Source organism: Tyto alba, unplaced genomic scaffold (genome assembly GCF_018691265.1).
Source record: "Tyto alba isolate M040663 unplaced genomic scaffold, T.alba_DEE_v4.0 Super-Scaffold_27, whole genome shotgun sequence".
In the NCBI taxonomy this organism is placed as follows: domain Eukaryota; kingdom Metazoa; phylum Chordata; class Aves; order Strigiformes; family Tytonidae; genus Tyto; species Tyto alba.
Window position 1 is genome coordinate 10,090,683 of NW_024881301.1, and position 17,819 is coordinate 10,108,501.

Consider the following 17,819-nt stretch of genomic DNA (forward strand, 5'->3'; position numbering starts at 1 on the left):
TGTAGAGTAAGGCATTATTGAGAGTGAGAAGTTCCCAAACAGTGTACAGAAAGCAGCAGTGGAGAACCTTATAATGGTGGAGCACAAAAAGACATGGAAGATGCAAAACGCAATGGTGCCAGGGATCAAGCAAGCCCAGGAAGGCAGACCCTGCCCCAAACAAGCCATCGCAGAGGAGCTGCCAGGCAGACTGCCTGCTAGCCAAGAGAGGAGCCTGGTTGCTCCATTAATACTGTATTTACTGCAGTGACACTATCCATGCACAAAAAAGAGACACCAACCCAGAATTATTAGCCCAAGTCTAGTATATATTCAAGACTGAGTTTAAAAGCAGCCTTGGAAGATTTCCTCCATTAGGGACCTTTGGCCTCTGAGGAAGTAGCAGGTAAGTCATTTTAAGGTAGATGCTAAAGCTAATTAGGTGTCCAAAGATTGGAAGCTCATAGGAGTTCTGGAAGCGTACAAGCTTCCAAATCCCACTGAAGGTAGACTCTGAAACTACTTATGTTACCGAAAATCCTTTTGCATTCCCAACTGCATCTTTAGCTTTTAGGTACTGTTGGTTGTCTAGCCCACCTATGCTTTAGTGTCACCATCTGTACAGTAGAACTCATGATGTTTTTGTAGTGTCTAAAGAAGTTTAATGAGAGCTAATGAAGAAGAATGTTAAAAACAAATCATGTATTTTTTAATGCAGGTTAATTATTTTTTTCTGGAAACATGATTGCTCTTCATGGGTCAGTATTACTGCCATCTATACTTCTTACAGCTACCGAGTCACTAAATTTCTCCCTACTTCTCAAAATAAAATGTTGTACACCTTTTCCCATTCAAGCATGATTCAGAAAAAAAACTTGCAAAAGGTCAATGGGCAGTAAGGTGAACTCAACTGTGGTCATTTAGAGTATAGGCTGAAGTCCTCCATAGTTAGTCAATATAATAAGTATTACTCATTATGTTAAATATTAAACCTGGCAGATATCCAGTATCCAGACACTTCAGACAGACACAGATAAGTGTGAAGGCTTATTCTGACAGGTCTTCTTACATATTAATTATTCACATTTTAGCCTTTGATTGCTTTTTAATTCATACATTATTCCAAGTTTGGGTAAGATAAAAAAAAATATTTTAGAATAGATCATAAAAATAAACATAAATCATTGAGTTAGTATTGTATCAATTGTTAAAGGAAAAAAATAGGAAATCATTGTTATTGAATATTATTTATTTGGATAAAAATAAAAATACCTCTAATATAAAGATTCCCGTTCCTACTCTTATCAAGGCTAACTCTGGTAAATTATAGGTCAATTTTGCCACTGACTCCAGCAGTAGAAGTACCGGACTCTGGAAACAAAAGAAACAAAGATTTGAAAAAAAATTGTTGGGAACAGGCACGAGTTTTGCACGTAGCACGAGGAACGACCCGTTTCGGGGTGACGGGAGGAAGGGCTGTCCCCACTCCCACGCCGCAGCTGCCCTGTGCCAAAAGCACACGTGTGGGGACGCAGGAGGCTCACCCCCAGCCAGGCGTGACGGCAACCACCGGGCTTCCCTGGAAATAAAAAACAACCGTGGGTTTTCCTGCCTCGGCCTGTGCTCAGCAGGTGAGCAGAGTTGTGCCCCCACAGCTGCGCTCTCTGCCCCGGCCAGGGGGGGTCTGGCTGCTGAACCACCACCACCCCCATCACTCAGCTGTTTATTTCCCCAAAAAAAAAAAAAAAAAAAAAAAAAAAAAATCATAAATACGGGTAATCTCTCACACTTTTCATAAACTATGTGAGAACTGAATATACCTGAGGCCTCAGGCTGCCTGTTACACCTGCTGGCATTGGCCAAGGTGGGTAAAAATTATTCGAAGATGGGGTGATGTACAGACAAAAAAACAGCATAAGCCCTTTTTCTTAGAAAACCAGGCCAAACACGCAGCCTAACTTACAGCCCCTCAACCCAAAACAGACAAGTAATTAACTTGTTAGGAACATCCTTCCAGACGTGCCGTCGGTTGTCACGACACTCCCCCTCCTGAGAGGGCAGGACAGCATAATTCAAGGTATTTTTCCAGGTGATTGGGTTGGTGACCGGCTGCCCCGCACCAACACGCTGCCCGGGAAGAGCCAGCTGGGAACACGCTTTATTTTTCTGCCCAGAAAATGGGACCAGCTGCGGTCTGTGACGCTTTATGAGGCAACTGCCACCCCTTAGGGTGACATGGAGGCCCTGGGAGAGGCGGCGCGGGCGGCTGGGAGCGGCAGCTTCGTGGCGGGCGAAGGCGGGAAGGACGGGCGGGGCGGGGCGAGGAGATAAGGCCCCGCCCCTCCCCGCCCGCTACCACGAGCCGGACAAGCAGGAAACTCCCGCCGTTGCCTTATTAGGGCAGACGCGGCGCTCACCCCGCCCCCCGCGCCTGGAATGCGGTGACAGCACCGCGCTGCACCAACGCTCCGCTCCGCCGGGGGGAGGCTGTACAGGGACCGCGCCCGGGCCCTTAACTTGACCCTCCCGGGAAGGGCAGAGACCCCCGAGAGGGAGCGCGAAAATCGCAGCCGCCGCCAGGGCCCCCATCCTTCGCTCGGTTCGCGGCGTATTGCCGCCGAAGCGACGGGCCTCGCCGCCCGTTCCTCCCCCCGCCTCTCCGCGCGGATGGTCTCGCCCACGCTTTCCTTCCTCTGCGGCGGCGGGGCGGCGGCTACTCCCTCTCCGGAAGTGCCGCCGCCGCCCGCAGCGCTCGGCCGAGGACCCTCTCCCGCAGCCGCTAGGTGAGGCGGGGCCGCCCGCGGCGTCTGGAGCCGGGGGGAGGCGAGGGGTGCGGCGGGGCGGGACCGCCTGAGGCGCCGGACCGGGGCCGGGGGGTTTCTTGCGGCGTCACCCGACCCGGGGGCAGCTCCCCCCCCCTCCCGGTTCGCGGCCGGGGCGGCAGCGGCTGCCTCGCCGTTGCTGGAGCAGGGGAAGGGCTCGTCCGAAAGCTCCCGCGGTTGGACGAGGCAGAGAGGGCGAGGGAGGTCCCGGGTCTGTCCGTCCGTTCCTGCTTAGGCTTCGAAATAATTACGGCGGCAGCAAAGCCCCCGGGGACAGCTGGCGGCGGTTTCCGTTCCCTGACTCGCAGACAAGAGGCTTTGTTGAGTCAGGCTCTAGGTTTTGAGGCAAGTTTGACTCCTGATCAGGGGTTTAGGAAAACTAATGAGTGGGTTAAGATGGCTTTCAAGACTTGGTGAGATGGCTTGGGTATTTTTTTTTTTTTCCTAAGTGTAATCTGCTCTCCACTGAGCTTTGCCACAGATCTGCTGGAGTGCCCTGGTCTTATCCCCAGCTGCCAGCACCTGGTACCCGATGCTGTAATGGATTATGTGGACAGAACTTGGAATTTATCTTTGAGGCTGACTTTCGAATTTGATAATTGAAAAGGCCACTATTATATCTTAGTTCATGTAGATGTTCTCTGCAGTGTGGGTTGTAGGGTTTTATAGGTGGTTTTGGTTTCTTTTTTTTTTCAATTTTGAGTATTAGACACAATCATAAAAACAATGTTGAAACACAAGGGTGTTTTCTAAAGCATAACTTTTGGTCACTGCCTCTGAACAGATCCAGCTTGCGCCACTGTTAGTGGGTTGTAAAGTTTAATATCTAATTGTCTGTCTCAAGCTCTTCAGTAGTTCATTTTTGTCTCCTCCGAGGGTTTATCTTTTTCCCAGAGATAAGGACCATAAGATGACTTTCAGTGCTTCTGCAGCTTGATATACACTGGTATTGCTTGACTAAGCAAATGCATGTACACATGCAAGGAGCAGAGTGGCACAGTGCTATTACTTTCTAGTCTGGTGGGTGCCATTTATTAATTCTTTTAATATTTGAAGCTCTTCCTAAATAAAGGTTATGTTTTCAGAAATATCCTATTGTAAGTCTTAATAGGCAAGATCTTACATTAGAAGTTTCTTGGACAGTTTCCAAAACAAGGCCCAGACCATTGAGTGCATCATGGTATTAAACAAGAGACTAAACCTGTTTGTCATGACTTGTACTATGTAATGTGAAGTACTTCCACTTTTTATCTACTGAAATTCTTCTATTTTCAGCCTATACTTACCCTATTTCAATTATAAAAGCTTGCGCTTTTTTTTTTTTTTATATATATATAAATGATCTGGTGGATTTATCGGATGAAATCCTATTTTATCTAAAATTAGTGAGTTCAGTGCTTGACTCAAATGAGGCTGGTTCTGGATCATGGCATCGTTTACTGTTGCAGACAGAGAGGAAACACTAAGTATAAATACTTAGAACTTTTTCATCAGAAGTTGATCTCTTTGGGTAACTGGATTGATGCCCTTGTTTTTCTGGACATGTTCCAATTTATCACCCTCATTCTAATACGGTTTCCCAGAGCCGAGTGCAGTGTTTGAAGTGTAGCTGCCCCAACTTATGCTGAAAGGCATAACCGTCTCGTGAGACCTAATGCTTCTCTAGATGCGGACGGACAGGTCTCTTGAAGTGAAAGAGTTGTGCCTTGTGTATTCTGTATGGCTGCCTCCCAAGCCTGGCCGAGAGAAACTTAGAAAATAGTAACGCAAATGTTAGCAAATTTTTCATCTTCTCTAGTACGATATTCTGATGTGGCAGTCTTCTGAACAGAATTAAAAAGAAAGATGCTCTCTTCCCATCACGTGTAGCTACAGCTGGCAGTAGTCTGCTTTTGTTACCTCCTCTTGATTAGGATTGAATTGTAAGTCGTGGCTTGCTGGGCGTGCTGCCTTGCAGCACATGCAAAGTAAACTTTTTAGTTTATTTTGAATAGGCCATATTCTGAAACCTATGAATTATTTCAGATAACAGATTTTTTTTTTACTCTATTTTGGATACTGGAACCTTTAATCAGTAATTCTGAGTTTAACAGTAATTTGCGTGAGTGTATGAAAAAGACTGAAGTTATGCACAACCCTTGACTGCAGCTTGAAAGCAAACTACCTTTATTGTCAGCTGTCTTCATAAATATCTAGATGTCAGGGGTTCGTATTTATTTGTTGGAGTGTTGTTGGAGGCCAGACATCTCAGATAGCTTGTGGTTAGTGAATGCAATGAAGAGAACTTCAGTGTTGAATGATGCACAGTTGCATTTCATAGGCTATTTTTAGTTCAGGACATAATGGTTTGTTTTATACGTCAGAATAACGTTGTATATGCACGTAGGATTTAAAAGTGTGGAATTAGCAGGGGAAATCAGTAACGCTCTATGTAGACACACTGAGAAGGACGTAACCATGGAATATCCTTTTATGATCCAGATGCTTGGTACAGCATGTCAGGTATCTGATACAAAGCAAGGTAAAATGTTTTTCCTTTTAATTAAAACAAAAAAAACCTAGCTGCTTTTTGCCTGAATATTGGATTGATTAACCATGTAAGGGAGTAACTTTGCTTAATTTTACCCCTATTTTAAGGATGAATTCAAGTTAATGACTTCAGTCTTGCTTTTCAAAAGTCTAACAGAAAATATAGTAACCTTGGGCAAACTATCTGAGAAACACTTAGAACCCTGCTGTGACTCTGATTAGAATTGCATTTCTGGCCAGATAATTTTTTTAAAGTTATAGAATTAACACTTAGTGTCATTTGCAAAGTGTTGGTATTCTTGTGACTACAATGAAGCTTAAATTTGTCCTCTTTCAGGACACACTTGCTGCAGGTGCTTCCTGTAAAATTCAAAATCAAGTATGGAAGGAATCCGGTTTGCAATAGAGTTTGGTTTGGGTATAATAAAGGATTATAGCAGCATGGATTGTTTGCATTAGATAAAACTAAAGCACAGAGGTGTACAAGACTTTTAGAAGCAACATTAAACAGGGTCTGCCTTCTTCTGATCCAGTAGCAATGTTGGTGTCTTTGTGATTGCACTTCAGTGAATGACTCAGCTTTTTGTGTTGGTACTGTCAACTAAAGTTGAAAACTAAATGTGTATTCCCAGCTAAATAGAAGCAGTCAACTTGAAAGCCTCCCATCTAGCCTGATTCTATTAGTGTTATAACATGTAAATTACCACATTTATTTCCTCATTTGACATCTTAAGGGAAACAATGAAATTAGTATATTTGTGTTACATGAAACTATATAATGATTTTGTGAGAATATATAAATATTTTAAAAGGTTCATAACTTAAAAGAAACAATCTTCAGGTTTTTGGAACTATTATATCATTAATTAATTTTAAAAAGAGTGTGCTGGCATTTGCATATGTGTTGTGCAATAGTTCCACTGTGTAAGAGAATGGCAGTGTCGCCCACCTCAGTGTCCTTTCTCTAACACACACAATCCTCTAGTTGACTTTGAAAACGCTCTAGGAGGAGATCTTTGGCGGATCTCTCCCAGCCCCAGCACTATCCGATGATCTTCACAAAAACTTTAGGCTCTCATCAGGGTCATTTTGTGTCCCAAGGCCTACTGCTCTTTTAACAGCAGCTATCATAACAAAATGCTATTCAGAGCCTAAAATACTACATTTGTTAGTTTGTGGGGGTTTTTTTTCCCTTCCAAATGTTAGTTTAGCATACTGCTTGATTTATTTAACCGCTACATACTATGCTAGGTTAGCAGCCAATATCCCCTTTGTGGTAGGTCAGCAGTGCCTCCTAAACTGCTAAGCATATAGTCATCTTAATTTGTGGAAGATGCAGTATTGAATCAGCAATACAAGCACTGTGTGAGTTTCATTTCTAGAACTATGATTTGTTTTTTAATGCAGCCTGCTATTGTCCTACAGTGCCAGCCCCTGAATCCTGAAAGACATTATGCTTAATAGCAAGTGAAGTCCAACTGAAAGAAAATGGAGCAGGAGATATTAAAATAAATGTGTGTTTTGGGGTATTTGCTTATGACATGGAATTGGATATTGCTTTATCCATCCCTTCTCCAAGGACTTGTAAACTGATTTAATAAAGCTAAATCTTCGATGTGTTTCTGTCTCCCTAGAATCAACAGCCAACATGTCTAGCAAAAGGGCAAAGACAAAGACCACCAAGAAGCGCCCTCAGCGTGCCACTTCCAATGTATTTGCAATGTTTGATCAGTCACAGATTCAGGAATTCAAGGAGGCCTTCAACATGATTGACCAGAACAGGGATGGCTTCATTGACAAAGAGGACTTGCATGATATGCTCGCCTCCCTTGGTAATGTCACTTTTCTGTTTACGGTTGCCAAGCAAATTTGTGGTGTTATAATTAAAATAATTTAATTTGGGATAGCCTATGAGAGATGTCTCTGTTTGTATTACGCTATTCAGATTACCGTTAGTTTGAAAGCTAAACCAAATATGAATCCCTTTATTTATAGGAAAGAATCCAACGGATGAATACCTAGATGCCATGATGAATGAGGCTCCAGGCCCCATAAACTTCACTATGTTCCTGACCATGTTTGGTGAGAAGTTAAATGGCACCGATCCAGAAGATGTAATCAGGAATGCTTTTGCTTGCTTTGATGAAGAAGCAACAGGTACGTGTGTAAAATAACAGTGTACATGTATTACTTCTACTTACTTTTGTAGCAACAAATACTCGTATTCATAGAAGTGGTGAATAATTTTTTAGCTCTGAAAATTCTGATTTCTGCAAACTAAAAATCATGCCTGTATCCTCATCAGCTGAAATTATCTTTTCAAACACTGTAAAACTTAAAATCCCAAACTTCTGGTACTTTTGTTCTGTTGGTCAAGACAGAAGAAAGTTGTTTTTTTTTAAAAAAAAGTTGACTGAGAACAAGGGTTCTATTTTTCCTAATCTAAAATTTAGCTTTGGGGAAACTTTTCTAAGGGGAATCCTTGTCTTCAAAGCTGTTGTGCTTTTCTGAAGTATTTTTCTGTCAGCAGCTTGTACCCACATTTCCTGTGTTAAACTGTGCTTTCAGGAGGAAGTGAATACAGGAAATACCTTGTGTGACTCTCAAGTGCTGATAGAAGGAATCGCAAGTTATATAAGGCTGCTTGTTTAATAAACAATGCCAAAAATGTATTCTTTGCAACCAGTCTATTAAATCTGAGTTTTGTCACTGATTTAAGATAAATTTAAAGTCTTTAAAATACTTCAAACATCCCTGTGTTTCATGCACTTATTGAACATTGGTAGACCACTTCCATCATTACTTTTAGTGGTCTTCATTAGGAATATTCAAAGCAAATGGATCCTCTCTGTGTAAAATACACAGCTGTTAGAAGGCTCTCAGTGCTACTGGGAGTATAGCCCTGCTGTTGGGAAGTAGGTCCAATATGTATACTGACAAATGTGTACATTCTTTGAAACAACACAGACAAGTCATTAAATGGCCTTTACTTGAAGTGGTGAGACCATGCAAATTAACCAAGAGGCTTGACTAGATTTAATGCTTGTAATTATTTAGCAATTATAGTAATAGCCTTTAGTGGCTTTGTTTTAATTTGGCAACAAAGACTGTAGGTCTCTTTAATTGAAACAAAGAATTCACAGAAATTATCATCCATCTATTAAATGTAAAAACTTTTTTTTTTTTCCTTACGTCTTCTTCCATTGTGTTCTAGGGTTCATCCAGGAAGACTACCTGCGAGAGCTGCTGACGACAATGGGAGACAGGTTCACAGATGAAGAGGTAGATGAGCTGTACAGGGAGGCACCCATCGACAAAAAGGGCAATTTCAACTACATCGAATTCACACGCATCCTGAAACATGGAGCAAAAGACAAGGATGACTGAGGAAATCTCCTGATACCTGCATATTATCTCTACTTTACACTTACGTTTATTTTTGAAGGTTTCTTCCTGATAGACCTTGTTGCATGCATTTAGCTTTACAACTTTTGCCTTTCTCGATGTATTTATCTATTCCAGGCCATTTAGGCAAATTTGCACCTGTATAATCAGACTGGAAGTGGGGAAAATATTGTGAGGAAGAAGGTATGGTGACAAAGATCCCTGGACTTGATAGTCTAGGAAAATAATCTCAATGTTTCTGGTTTATCTGGATTTTTACATTTTTGTAATAAATGCCATTTTGAAATAAAGACTGCTATATAGATAAAATACCTCAAATTACTTTGTGGAGAATGACATTTCTATTACGCATTTACAAATGCAGGTGTGTTAATTGTATTTTACTTGCATATCAAGCTGAAACACTCACTTTCATAATGTTTTGTTGGGTGTCGCACAGTTCTGAAATGCTCCTAGCAGTATGTGCTGGTGTCTTTTAAAAATGCAGCTGTACAAATCTTTTACCTCAGGTTTTTGAAGCAGGATCTGACTGGTGTATATAGTTGGCCAAAGCAATGGTTAGGGAAGATTGCTAGCCATTAAGCAATTGTAACAAAGAACATTATCATTCTTAAGCAGCTATCATTCCCATCTTTTATTTCCTTTTAATATTGATAGTTTTTTTAGCAATATTTTCATGCTAAAGTTTGCATTCCTGTTTACTAAGTTTTTATGCTGGCAATAAGTGGGAATTGGGTGTATTTTTTCCCTTCTGCTGAAGGAAGCTTGTGTAAAGGAATCTCTAAACTACAGTGTCTGTGCTGACACTAATTAACAGCAATAAATGTATAGAAAACATACATAAAGCTTATTTGTTCTACAGCTTTTAATTTGCCTGTGAGAATGTGAGCAAAGTCGTTCGAAGAAGTAACTTTGTAAAACCCACTACATGCTAAAGTCCTTCTCGCTTCTTAAAAAATCATACATATTCCTCAGCTACATTGATAAGATGGCTTTTAATCAAGTTAAGCAAGCAAGAATCATCCAGAAAAGGCTGGGCTGATGCTTTTGTCTCAAATACCAAGAAAAGAGGCAGGTTCTTCTCTTAGTTCTTGGCATGTCCATGTCCTTCCATGTGTCTCCTCTTGGCTACTGCAAGCTGAAAAGCATAAGGGGAATTTCTTACCTACATATTTATCAATTGAAGTGATGACCTCTTATCCAGAAACCATGCCCTGACCTATTTCACATGACTTAAAAGACCCCGAGGAGTAGGAATTTTATTTTGGCTAAAGGGCTCGTAAAAGCTGAGACAGCATAGACTAAGGAGGGTTTGGCTCTTGTCCTGTGTGGTAGCATGAAGGCTTGGTTAGCGGGTGGGGACCAGGAACTGTGTTCATGTACACATGCCTGCTCAGGAAGACATGTTATTAAGAGAGAATTTCAAAGGATGTTCAAGTATAACTAATGACTTTACAAGTTCAGGTTTCCCTCGTATCTGTATTGTAATGTAGGAGACCAGGTAACCTGCAAGAGGGTGTGAACCCTGTAACTGCTAGAAGGCTCAGAGGACCTACACCTCCAGCCAAGAGACCGTATAAGAGCATCACAGGCGTTCTGTAGCTCGGCAGCAAGGAATGTCCGGACAGCTGAGGTTGCGTGCCGAGGGCTGTAGGGATGTGTCATCCACTTCCAAAAATAAAAATAACTTTGGTCACTGAAACAGCTTAAGATTCTGATGACTTAGACTTAGCATTCTGCAGTGAAAATCTTGGAACCTAATCTTTTCTCCCTTGGGGTTCATATATAATGGTCTCTTAAGCTCCACGCCAGACTAAGCTTATGATGAAAAACTATTTTCATAGGCCGATGCACACATTTAATAGTCTTAACATCTACAGTGATATATAATGCCCTGTGAAGCACTACTGAAAAGCAGTGATTTGTTTTATATGACCCATTTACTCTGTTCTAAGGCTACATCTGCAAAGGTCAAAGTGAAGCCAGAGAGGTATTGCAGCTGCATGAGAAACCTCCAAGGAGGAAGGACTATGTCTGTGTGAAGTGCTGCCAGCGTATGCTTGCCTGCTGCTTCCCACTCCTCCTCCCAGCTCCCACTGTTACTGGAGACACTGCTAATATGCAGCATTTTAACCTCTTGGGATACACTTGTTTCTGTTCTCTACGCTGCATTTAAGCAAATAAAACCATCTTTTATCACACGGTGATCAGATGACTGAACCATTTCACAACATCAAGTCAGCTTAATATACTAGCTCAGCAACCAACTGATGTCACAGAGGTGGTGTTCGTGCACTCTGAAGTATGGATCCGTTTTGCCACTGACCAAAGAACTATCTTTAGATCGCTTGTTTCTAGCATTGCTATCGCATGTTGAGAAACAAAATGTAGCACAGGGGCCCCATCCTGGCACAGCACATCAGTAACAGTACACTTTCATAACCTGCCCAGGCATTTGTTCCAAAAGCTGGAAAATACCTGAAATCTTGTCATCGCATTTCTCTTGGCTGTGGCCTTTTCTTGTCCGGAATGTTACTAACTTAGAGCGTGGTATGTTCCTGGGGAGTTTCAAATGGCAACAAATAGCTCTTTTACCATACTGAAGGTATTCAGACAACGTAAGTCCAAATAACAGGTGAGTAACAGTCAAAATAGTCAGGAACATTTTAGATACCAGCCCTTAATCTGCCATTGGTATTGTCTGTGTACCCATGCTCCTATTTGGGCTTGCTTACTTAATTTTTCAAACTCTACCGTCATTTTTAGATAACCTCCTCCTGCAGAAAAATGATTTAGGATGACAGTAACTCTGAAACAGTACTACCAAAGCCAGGAACAATATAAAGGCAAAAAGAAATAAGTAAATACCTCTCAAAATGCAGCTTAAAAATAAGTTATCATGAAATGTTGAAAAGCAATACTGGGAAAAAATAAATTCCACACAGTTTGTTTTTGTTGTGCTCTGAGCAGCAACTCCATAGAGATCACTGTTTTCCCAAACTTTCTGATATATCAGATATAAAACTTTTCATCTTAAAAAAAAAAAAAAAAAAGAAAGTGGCAGCACATGGCTGCTGTTCCTATTTCCCTCTGCAGCCTGTGGGGCTGTACACGCACCGTCCCCCGCTCCCTGGGACCGCTCATGTTGGGTAGGAGCGAGCTCCGTTGCCAGCAGGCTGCTGGGGTAGCACACCCTTTGGGAATCCCTGCACCAGACCTTGAAAATGATAACTCGTATTGCAAATTTCAACCATACAGAAGAAAAAACTGCCAAAGAATGTTTGCAGACCAAATGTGTTGATATTCCCTCAAGAACAGATCACACATAATAGATGCTGCATCACAGGGCTTAAGGGGTCATGCATTTTGTATGAATGTAATAAATCTAAGGGAAGACGTTTACACATTTCTCAGAAGCATACAATTAATAGGAGAGTAGTAATCAAACTGTCTCCTGGAAAATCTCAACCACTTGCTGCATGCAAACTCCTCTGCCACGCAGGTCCCTTTGTACAGCGGCCTTGCGCTTTGATAAAGCTTGGAAGTCAGTTACAAATACTACAGGATTAGGCAACTCAAGAGTAACTTTAATACGAATGCCTAAAGGAGCACACGGTGTGTGACAGCAGCACTGATTTTAGCCTTCTTGTAAACTGTCACTGCTCAATTTTGCATAGTTTATTTAATCCTTAATTTGTAATTTCCTCACTTTGACTATTTTAGGGTATCAGCAAGTACAGCCTCACTAAATATTGATCTACGTTTTGTTTTTTTCCCTTATGAATGTTGTAGGCATAGCTCCTTGGGAGTTACAAGACAGCATTTCACAACAATTTCCAGCCTCTGTCTAGCATATTCAAGTGAGTGGGTGTAAAATGAGGCCGGCGAGCCTTCTCTTAGTATTTGCTAAAATAGAGCTGGCATCAGACACCACTAACTTGAGCCTTGACTTAGCATTGTATCTAACAGATACTGGGTTTTTTTATCTGTATCAAATTCTTCTTCCTTAATTGTGAGCTATCTCTAACACAATAGGTTTTACACTGGCAACATATTACCACCACACAAGAAGCGTGTTGATTTTGAAATTGTTCCACCAGCCAACCAAACTTCCACAGGCGCCAGCTAATAAGGAAACTGGTAACAGCTTACTTTTTATGTCAAACACCTGACTAAATACACTCCTTCTTGTTTTCTGGGTATGTTTTAAAATACCACTGTTCGCCTTCAGCCAAGCATTGAGCACATTTCATTTTCTTCCTTATTTGTACATACACATTGTCAGATAGATACAAACACTAACTTAACGTGCAAGGAGAGAGCACACATATATGTCCTTAGGATTAGCAGAATTAATTACATGTGTTTGAAAGATTGGAGGCCTTGCTCTCTTATTACTAAGCATACCTTAGCAACACTTATTTTTGCATTGCACTTATAAACATTGTGGAATCACAGCATCTGGCAATATTTGTTTAAAACTACTGCAAAAAGAGGAGAAGAACCCATAAAGCTTTGGCTAAAATTACTGCAGCTTACCAGCTGGGATAAAAAACAAGTGGTGGACACAGTGCATAAGTAGCAGTACAGGGACCTCTTTATCACAGAGAACAGATAGCAAGGGACAAAAACCTAGCAGAAATCAACATTTATATTTTTTTTAATTTGTGTTCTTACATATAAAGGACTTTGGACTTGGGAATGCAAGGAGCACCTTGTCTGCAGACTCCAGTCCCTCAATACTCTGCCAAATACATTTCAGTGCCCATTCATACAGTGATTGAGCTGTAGATTTACATAATTCTATTGGAGTTTTTAGTTTTCTCCTGTTTTGCAACATTTCAGAGACTGACTTTATACTACTGATGTTCCATTACATTCCTCTGCTTTGTCCTTAGCCCTGGCATATCATTGTCATACAATGCTCTAGAGAATTTACCTTCCTGCCTTTTCCTCAGCTATGCACAGTAGAAGTTACCAGAAAGCCAGAACAGAGCCATTTCGCATTTTCAATATGAAGAAAGAATATATCTTTCTTCTATAGGCTCCAGTACATTCTCCAAGAGCCTTTATTTTTCATGCTTCAGCATCTACATTGTGGCAGGGTCCACCTGGGAAAGCAGTAACTTACAATTTTTATTCATGAGGTCTTTGAATGAAAACAGGGAATACCCTGCAGATAGAAATCTTGTTCTGTGGCCCTCCAAGAGACCCAAGAGAAGACATGCGTTCAGGAATCCCTTCTTTCACTCACAACTTCTCAAACATCTTCCCTTTGGGTCACAGCACTGGAGCTATTTTTGGAAGAATTTCAGAACAACTCTGGGACACTCCCAGCATCACAAAAAAAATTACTGTCACTCTGACTGATACAGCACTGCACTTAGGATAACCTGACAGAGACAACAGATGCCAGCTGGAATCGGAGAAGAAGCAATGGAAAGGCAAAGGGATAATCCAAAATCCTAGGTGAAGCAATTGACAGTCAAAATGCTTTTGTTAAACAACTGTTTTGACATAGAAATGACTTAGAACAAAATTTGGAAATACTTGATTGTGCTGTCAATACTTAACCACTGCAAGTAGCATTTGCTGCTTTTGTTGAACAGTGATAATATGCTCAAAAAAAATCACTTAACTGGCAAACCATCCAACTTTCACACATTTTTAATTCTTAATTCAATGTGAAAATCACAAATATGCTTTTTCATCTAGTCTCCTTTGTTATACTCTTGCTTGTTTCCTACGCATATCCTGAGTCTTACTTCTATAAAGTAAGTATACACCTTCTATTGTATGGCATAGCCTCTGTACAAGAAAAATTACCCAAGCAGGACTCTCTGCTACAGTTGACAGAACATGTGAGAACTCTCTAGAAGCAAAACACAAAAGAGGTGGGCACACAATTCAGCCTCAGAATTTCTGCCAATACAAAGTGTAGAGCATCAAATAAAAATAGGAATAGTTAGGTTCAAAATTAGGAAGGTGGGGTTAATGTAACAGATAGAAATCTTGCAAAGGAATCCAAAACCACCTCCAATGTATACAATGGATGCGAAATTTACATCGATTCAAGGATTATTTATTAGGCAAGCTCATGAAGGAAGTTCATCCTGGGTTATTAAATACTGCATCTGGCTCAGGGTGGCTTACCCCTCCATGAGTTAAACATACTAGAGGCTGTGAGAAGATTCTGGGAGGATATCACAGGTTTCCCTGATTCTTATTCTTCCCTCGATACCTGCATATGACCATTGCTGCTCCTCTCACCTTAAGATCAGGCTAAAAGCACCCAGTGCTCTCTCTCCTCCAAAAAGAAGAAAAAGAGATTTTTAAAAACCTCGATTCCAAGTTTCACAGGAAAACAAAACAAAACAACAACAGAACCTACACCCCTGCCCCCCCCCAAAAAACAGTAAAATCCTCCAGGGACCTGGTAGGGGAGACCTCACGGGATCTATTTGTTGAAGGCATGCAAGGAGCCAGTAGACACATCCCAATGGTGCTCCACCTAGAAATGCAAGAAGCAGGAAGAAGACACAACTGCTAGGCTTCACCTTCCCCATTTTATGGGCCAATTCTGACTTTCTGAAAAACCAGGGTGAACCTTGGGCAATCTCATTTGACCCCAGCTTTGTGGTCGTCACCTTCTAAGGAGGCAGCAAGATCTGAATGCTGAGCAGAACTCCAGCCTGAGCAATCCTGACTCCTCACTGTTGAGTATGGCCAAATGTGGGTGCTGGGGATGACCTTGGGGTTTTTCTCTGGCCTTCCAGCAAGCAAGTGGCACACCATGACAGCAGACAAGTGGACCAGTCCCGTGGCCCCCACCCCTTCAGTGCAGTTGCCTTCGCAGAGCAGACAGTGCAGACACAGTCCGTGGGGATGGCAGATCACCAAGACTTCTTGTTCTGAAATTCCTCCAAGATTTTCCTCCCCACTTTCCACATCCAGAATATGCATCTCTTTACAGCTAAGCAGGCTTTTACTGTGAGCCAGTGCAGCTGTTCCTCTAACATTAATTAGATTCGTAAAGAGACATCATATGACGCAGACTGATTCTGCTTCATTAAGCAACCAAGTTAATCACAAACATTTGGGCTGTCATCATAACTCAGCAGAGGTGAGGGAATGGAGAGAATTAAATGAGGGAAAAGGTTTACTGTAAATTTCTTGTTGCCTATAACAGCCTTAGAACTTAAGTATGGAACAGATAATTTTTGAAGGCTTTTAGACAATCCAAAGAAAACAAGTCTAGGAAAACATTTCAATAACACCAAAGTATTTGAGTATTTTAGATGGAAAGGATAGGAAAATTTTATACATTCTGCTTAAAAGTTGGGATTTTTTTTTTTTTTTAAATAAGACTGACTAAATGAGGAAGAAGGTGGAAGTAATGAAGGAAAAAGTAGTAGGAAGAAACCAAAGCAGTTAAGAAATTGGCATTTCTCTTAAAAATCGTATTTTCAGAATGGATAAATTAATTCTTATTCTTTATCGTTTATGCAGGAAATTATGCGGTACTGAGAAGTAAACAATTTTTCGGCATACATCCTTGGATGTGGTAGTGCAGGCATTTTTCCCCAGCCCACAAAACAAACGCTGTCTAAAACTGAAGCTCATCACTAGGCGGCACTATTTGTTGGTACAGCACCACACGAGCATCCCTTCCACACCCCACACCCCCGAGAGCTCCCTGCCCCGTCCCCTGTCCCCCCCCCACCTCGCAGTGCCCAGCCTGCAGGCAGGATAGCGGGGAGGGCTCACTCTCCCTGCAGAGCAGCGGGAGAAATGCTTTGCCCTGGACACACTGGGCATGTGTGGTGGCAAAAGGCTGGATGAAACACTTAGCAGCAGAGCTACCCATCGCAACCGCAGGCTTCCCAGAACATGCTCTGCCCAGGATTTGCCTGGGCTTTTCTTCTAGAAGAGCCCCAAGACCACCTTCAAGATCAGGCCTGCCGTCCTGTCAGACAGCGATCTGCAGGCACAGCTCTCCAAGCAGTCAGGGAGCACCATGAGCCCAGAGGAGCCTGCACACTCCAGAAAGGAGCCCGTGGCTTCACTGTGCTCTCTGAAAACAGCTTGCAGGGCAGCAAGAAGTGGGATGCCAGCCTTGCTCTTCTCCAGCATCAGCCAGGGATACACAGTCACAGTGAACTAAGCACTGTTCACGGCTGCGGGAAGCTCACAGGCACCATCCTCAAGGAGCATCCTTTCCAGAGGGAGGTTTAAACAGCAGAAATGAAGTCCTGGTCACCTGAGGGGTGATCCCCTTTAAATTTTAGTTGTATCATGATTGCTGGAATCAAGTAAAATTGAACCATTTGTAAAAGCATTATATAGATTTACATCGCATAGAAAATGGTTTGCATTTAACAACTTCTTCCCTTTCCAATATGATGCAGCAAACTGGAGACAAAAGCTTTGAGAGAGAGAGAAAAACACAGACACACAATTTCATCAGTAAGAACTGATCTCATACTGGGTGAGTAATATTATTGCACCTATTCTCACATCTTTGAAAATTAAACACTGGGAACAACACACAGGGTGACAGGTTTCATGTAACACCTTTTTAATAGCATGAAAAACAATACAACACAGAGCAGTCTGTTTGCAATAGTGGTTCAATTTAAAGTAACTGATGAAAGGATTTTAAATTAAGATAGCAAAAAACTATTTTTGTAATTAAATTTCAACACATAATTCAGTTGTTCAAGATCATAATGGGGTATTTTAATAACTCTATTACTATCTTGGTGTTTCTACTGCTTTACTGCCAACTCACACTTTGCATATAATTATCCTGAAATCATGTGCCGTGTCTCATAAGTACAGAGGATTTTTCCCAAAAACTTTTTCCATGGGCATACTCTCAATTCATCAAAGTTTAGTATTTTTTTCCATTGCACTCTGAGGAAATGTTTAGCAGACAAATATTAAAATTCATCAGGGAAGTATTCTTGTAAGCTAATTAGACCAAATTCTCAGACCTCATGAAATAAGTCTCTGGTTTGAGGGGAGGGCAGGGAAAGGAAGTTGGGCCCCTTAGCAGTTAAAGTGTCTCCCTTCAAATTTGGG

The 17,819-nt window shown here is 41.6% G+C and overlaps 1 protein-coding gene across 1 annotated transcript; it reads left to right on the forward strand.

Annotated features, from left to right (window-relative positions):
* The first annotated feature begins 2,633 nt into the window (after positions 1-2,633).
* Positions 2,634-9,580, forward strand: LOC104369502 (myosin regulatory light chain 2, smooth muscle minor isoform). The gene is made up of 4 exons (XM_042797880.1): positions 2,634-2,762; positions 6,965-7,162; positions 7,326-7,487; positions 8,545-9,580. The coding sequence occupies exons 2-4, from the start codon at positions 6,979-6,981 to the stop codon at positions 8,715-8,717; spliced, it is 519 nt and encodes a 172-aa protein (XP_042653814.1). The 5' UTR covers positions 2,634-2,762; positions 6,965-6,978; the 3' UTR covers positions 8,718-9,580.
* The last annotated feature ends 8,239 nt before the right edge of the window (positions 9,581-17,819 follow it).

What these genes read in the sequence shown, in the direction of transcription:
- LOC104369502 (XM_042797880.1), top strand. Translation starts at nt 6,979, where the DNA reads ATGTCTAGCAAAAGGGCAAAGACAAAGACCACCAAGAAGCGCCCTCAG. An exon ending in TGATATGCTCGCCTCCCTTG is followed by an intron (nt 7,163 to 7,325) that starts GTAATGTCACTT and finishes CTTTATTTATAG; the next exon opens with GAAAGAATCCAACGGATGAA. An exon ending in CTTTGATGAAGAAGCAACAG is followed by an intron (nt 7,488 to 8,544) that starts GTACGTGTGTAA and finishes ATTGTGTTCTAG; the next exon opens with GGTTCATCCAGGAAGACTAC.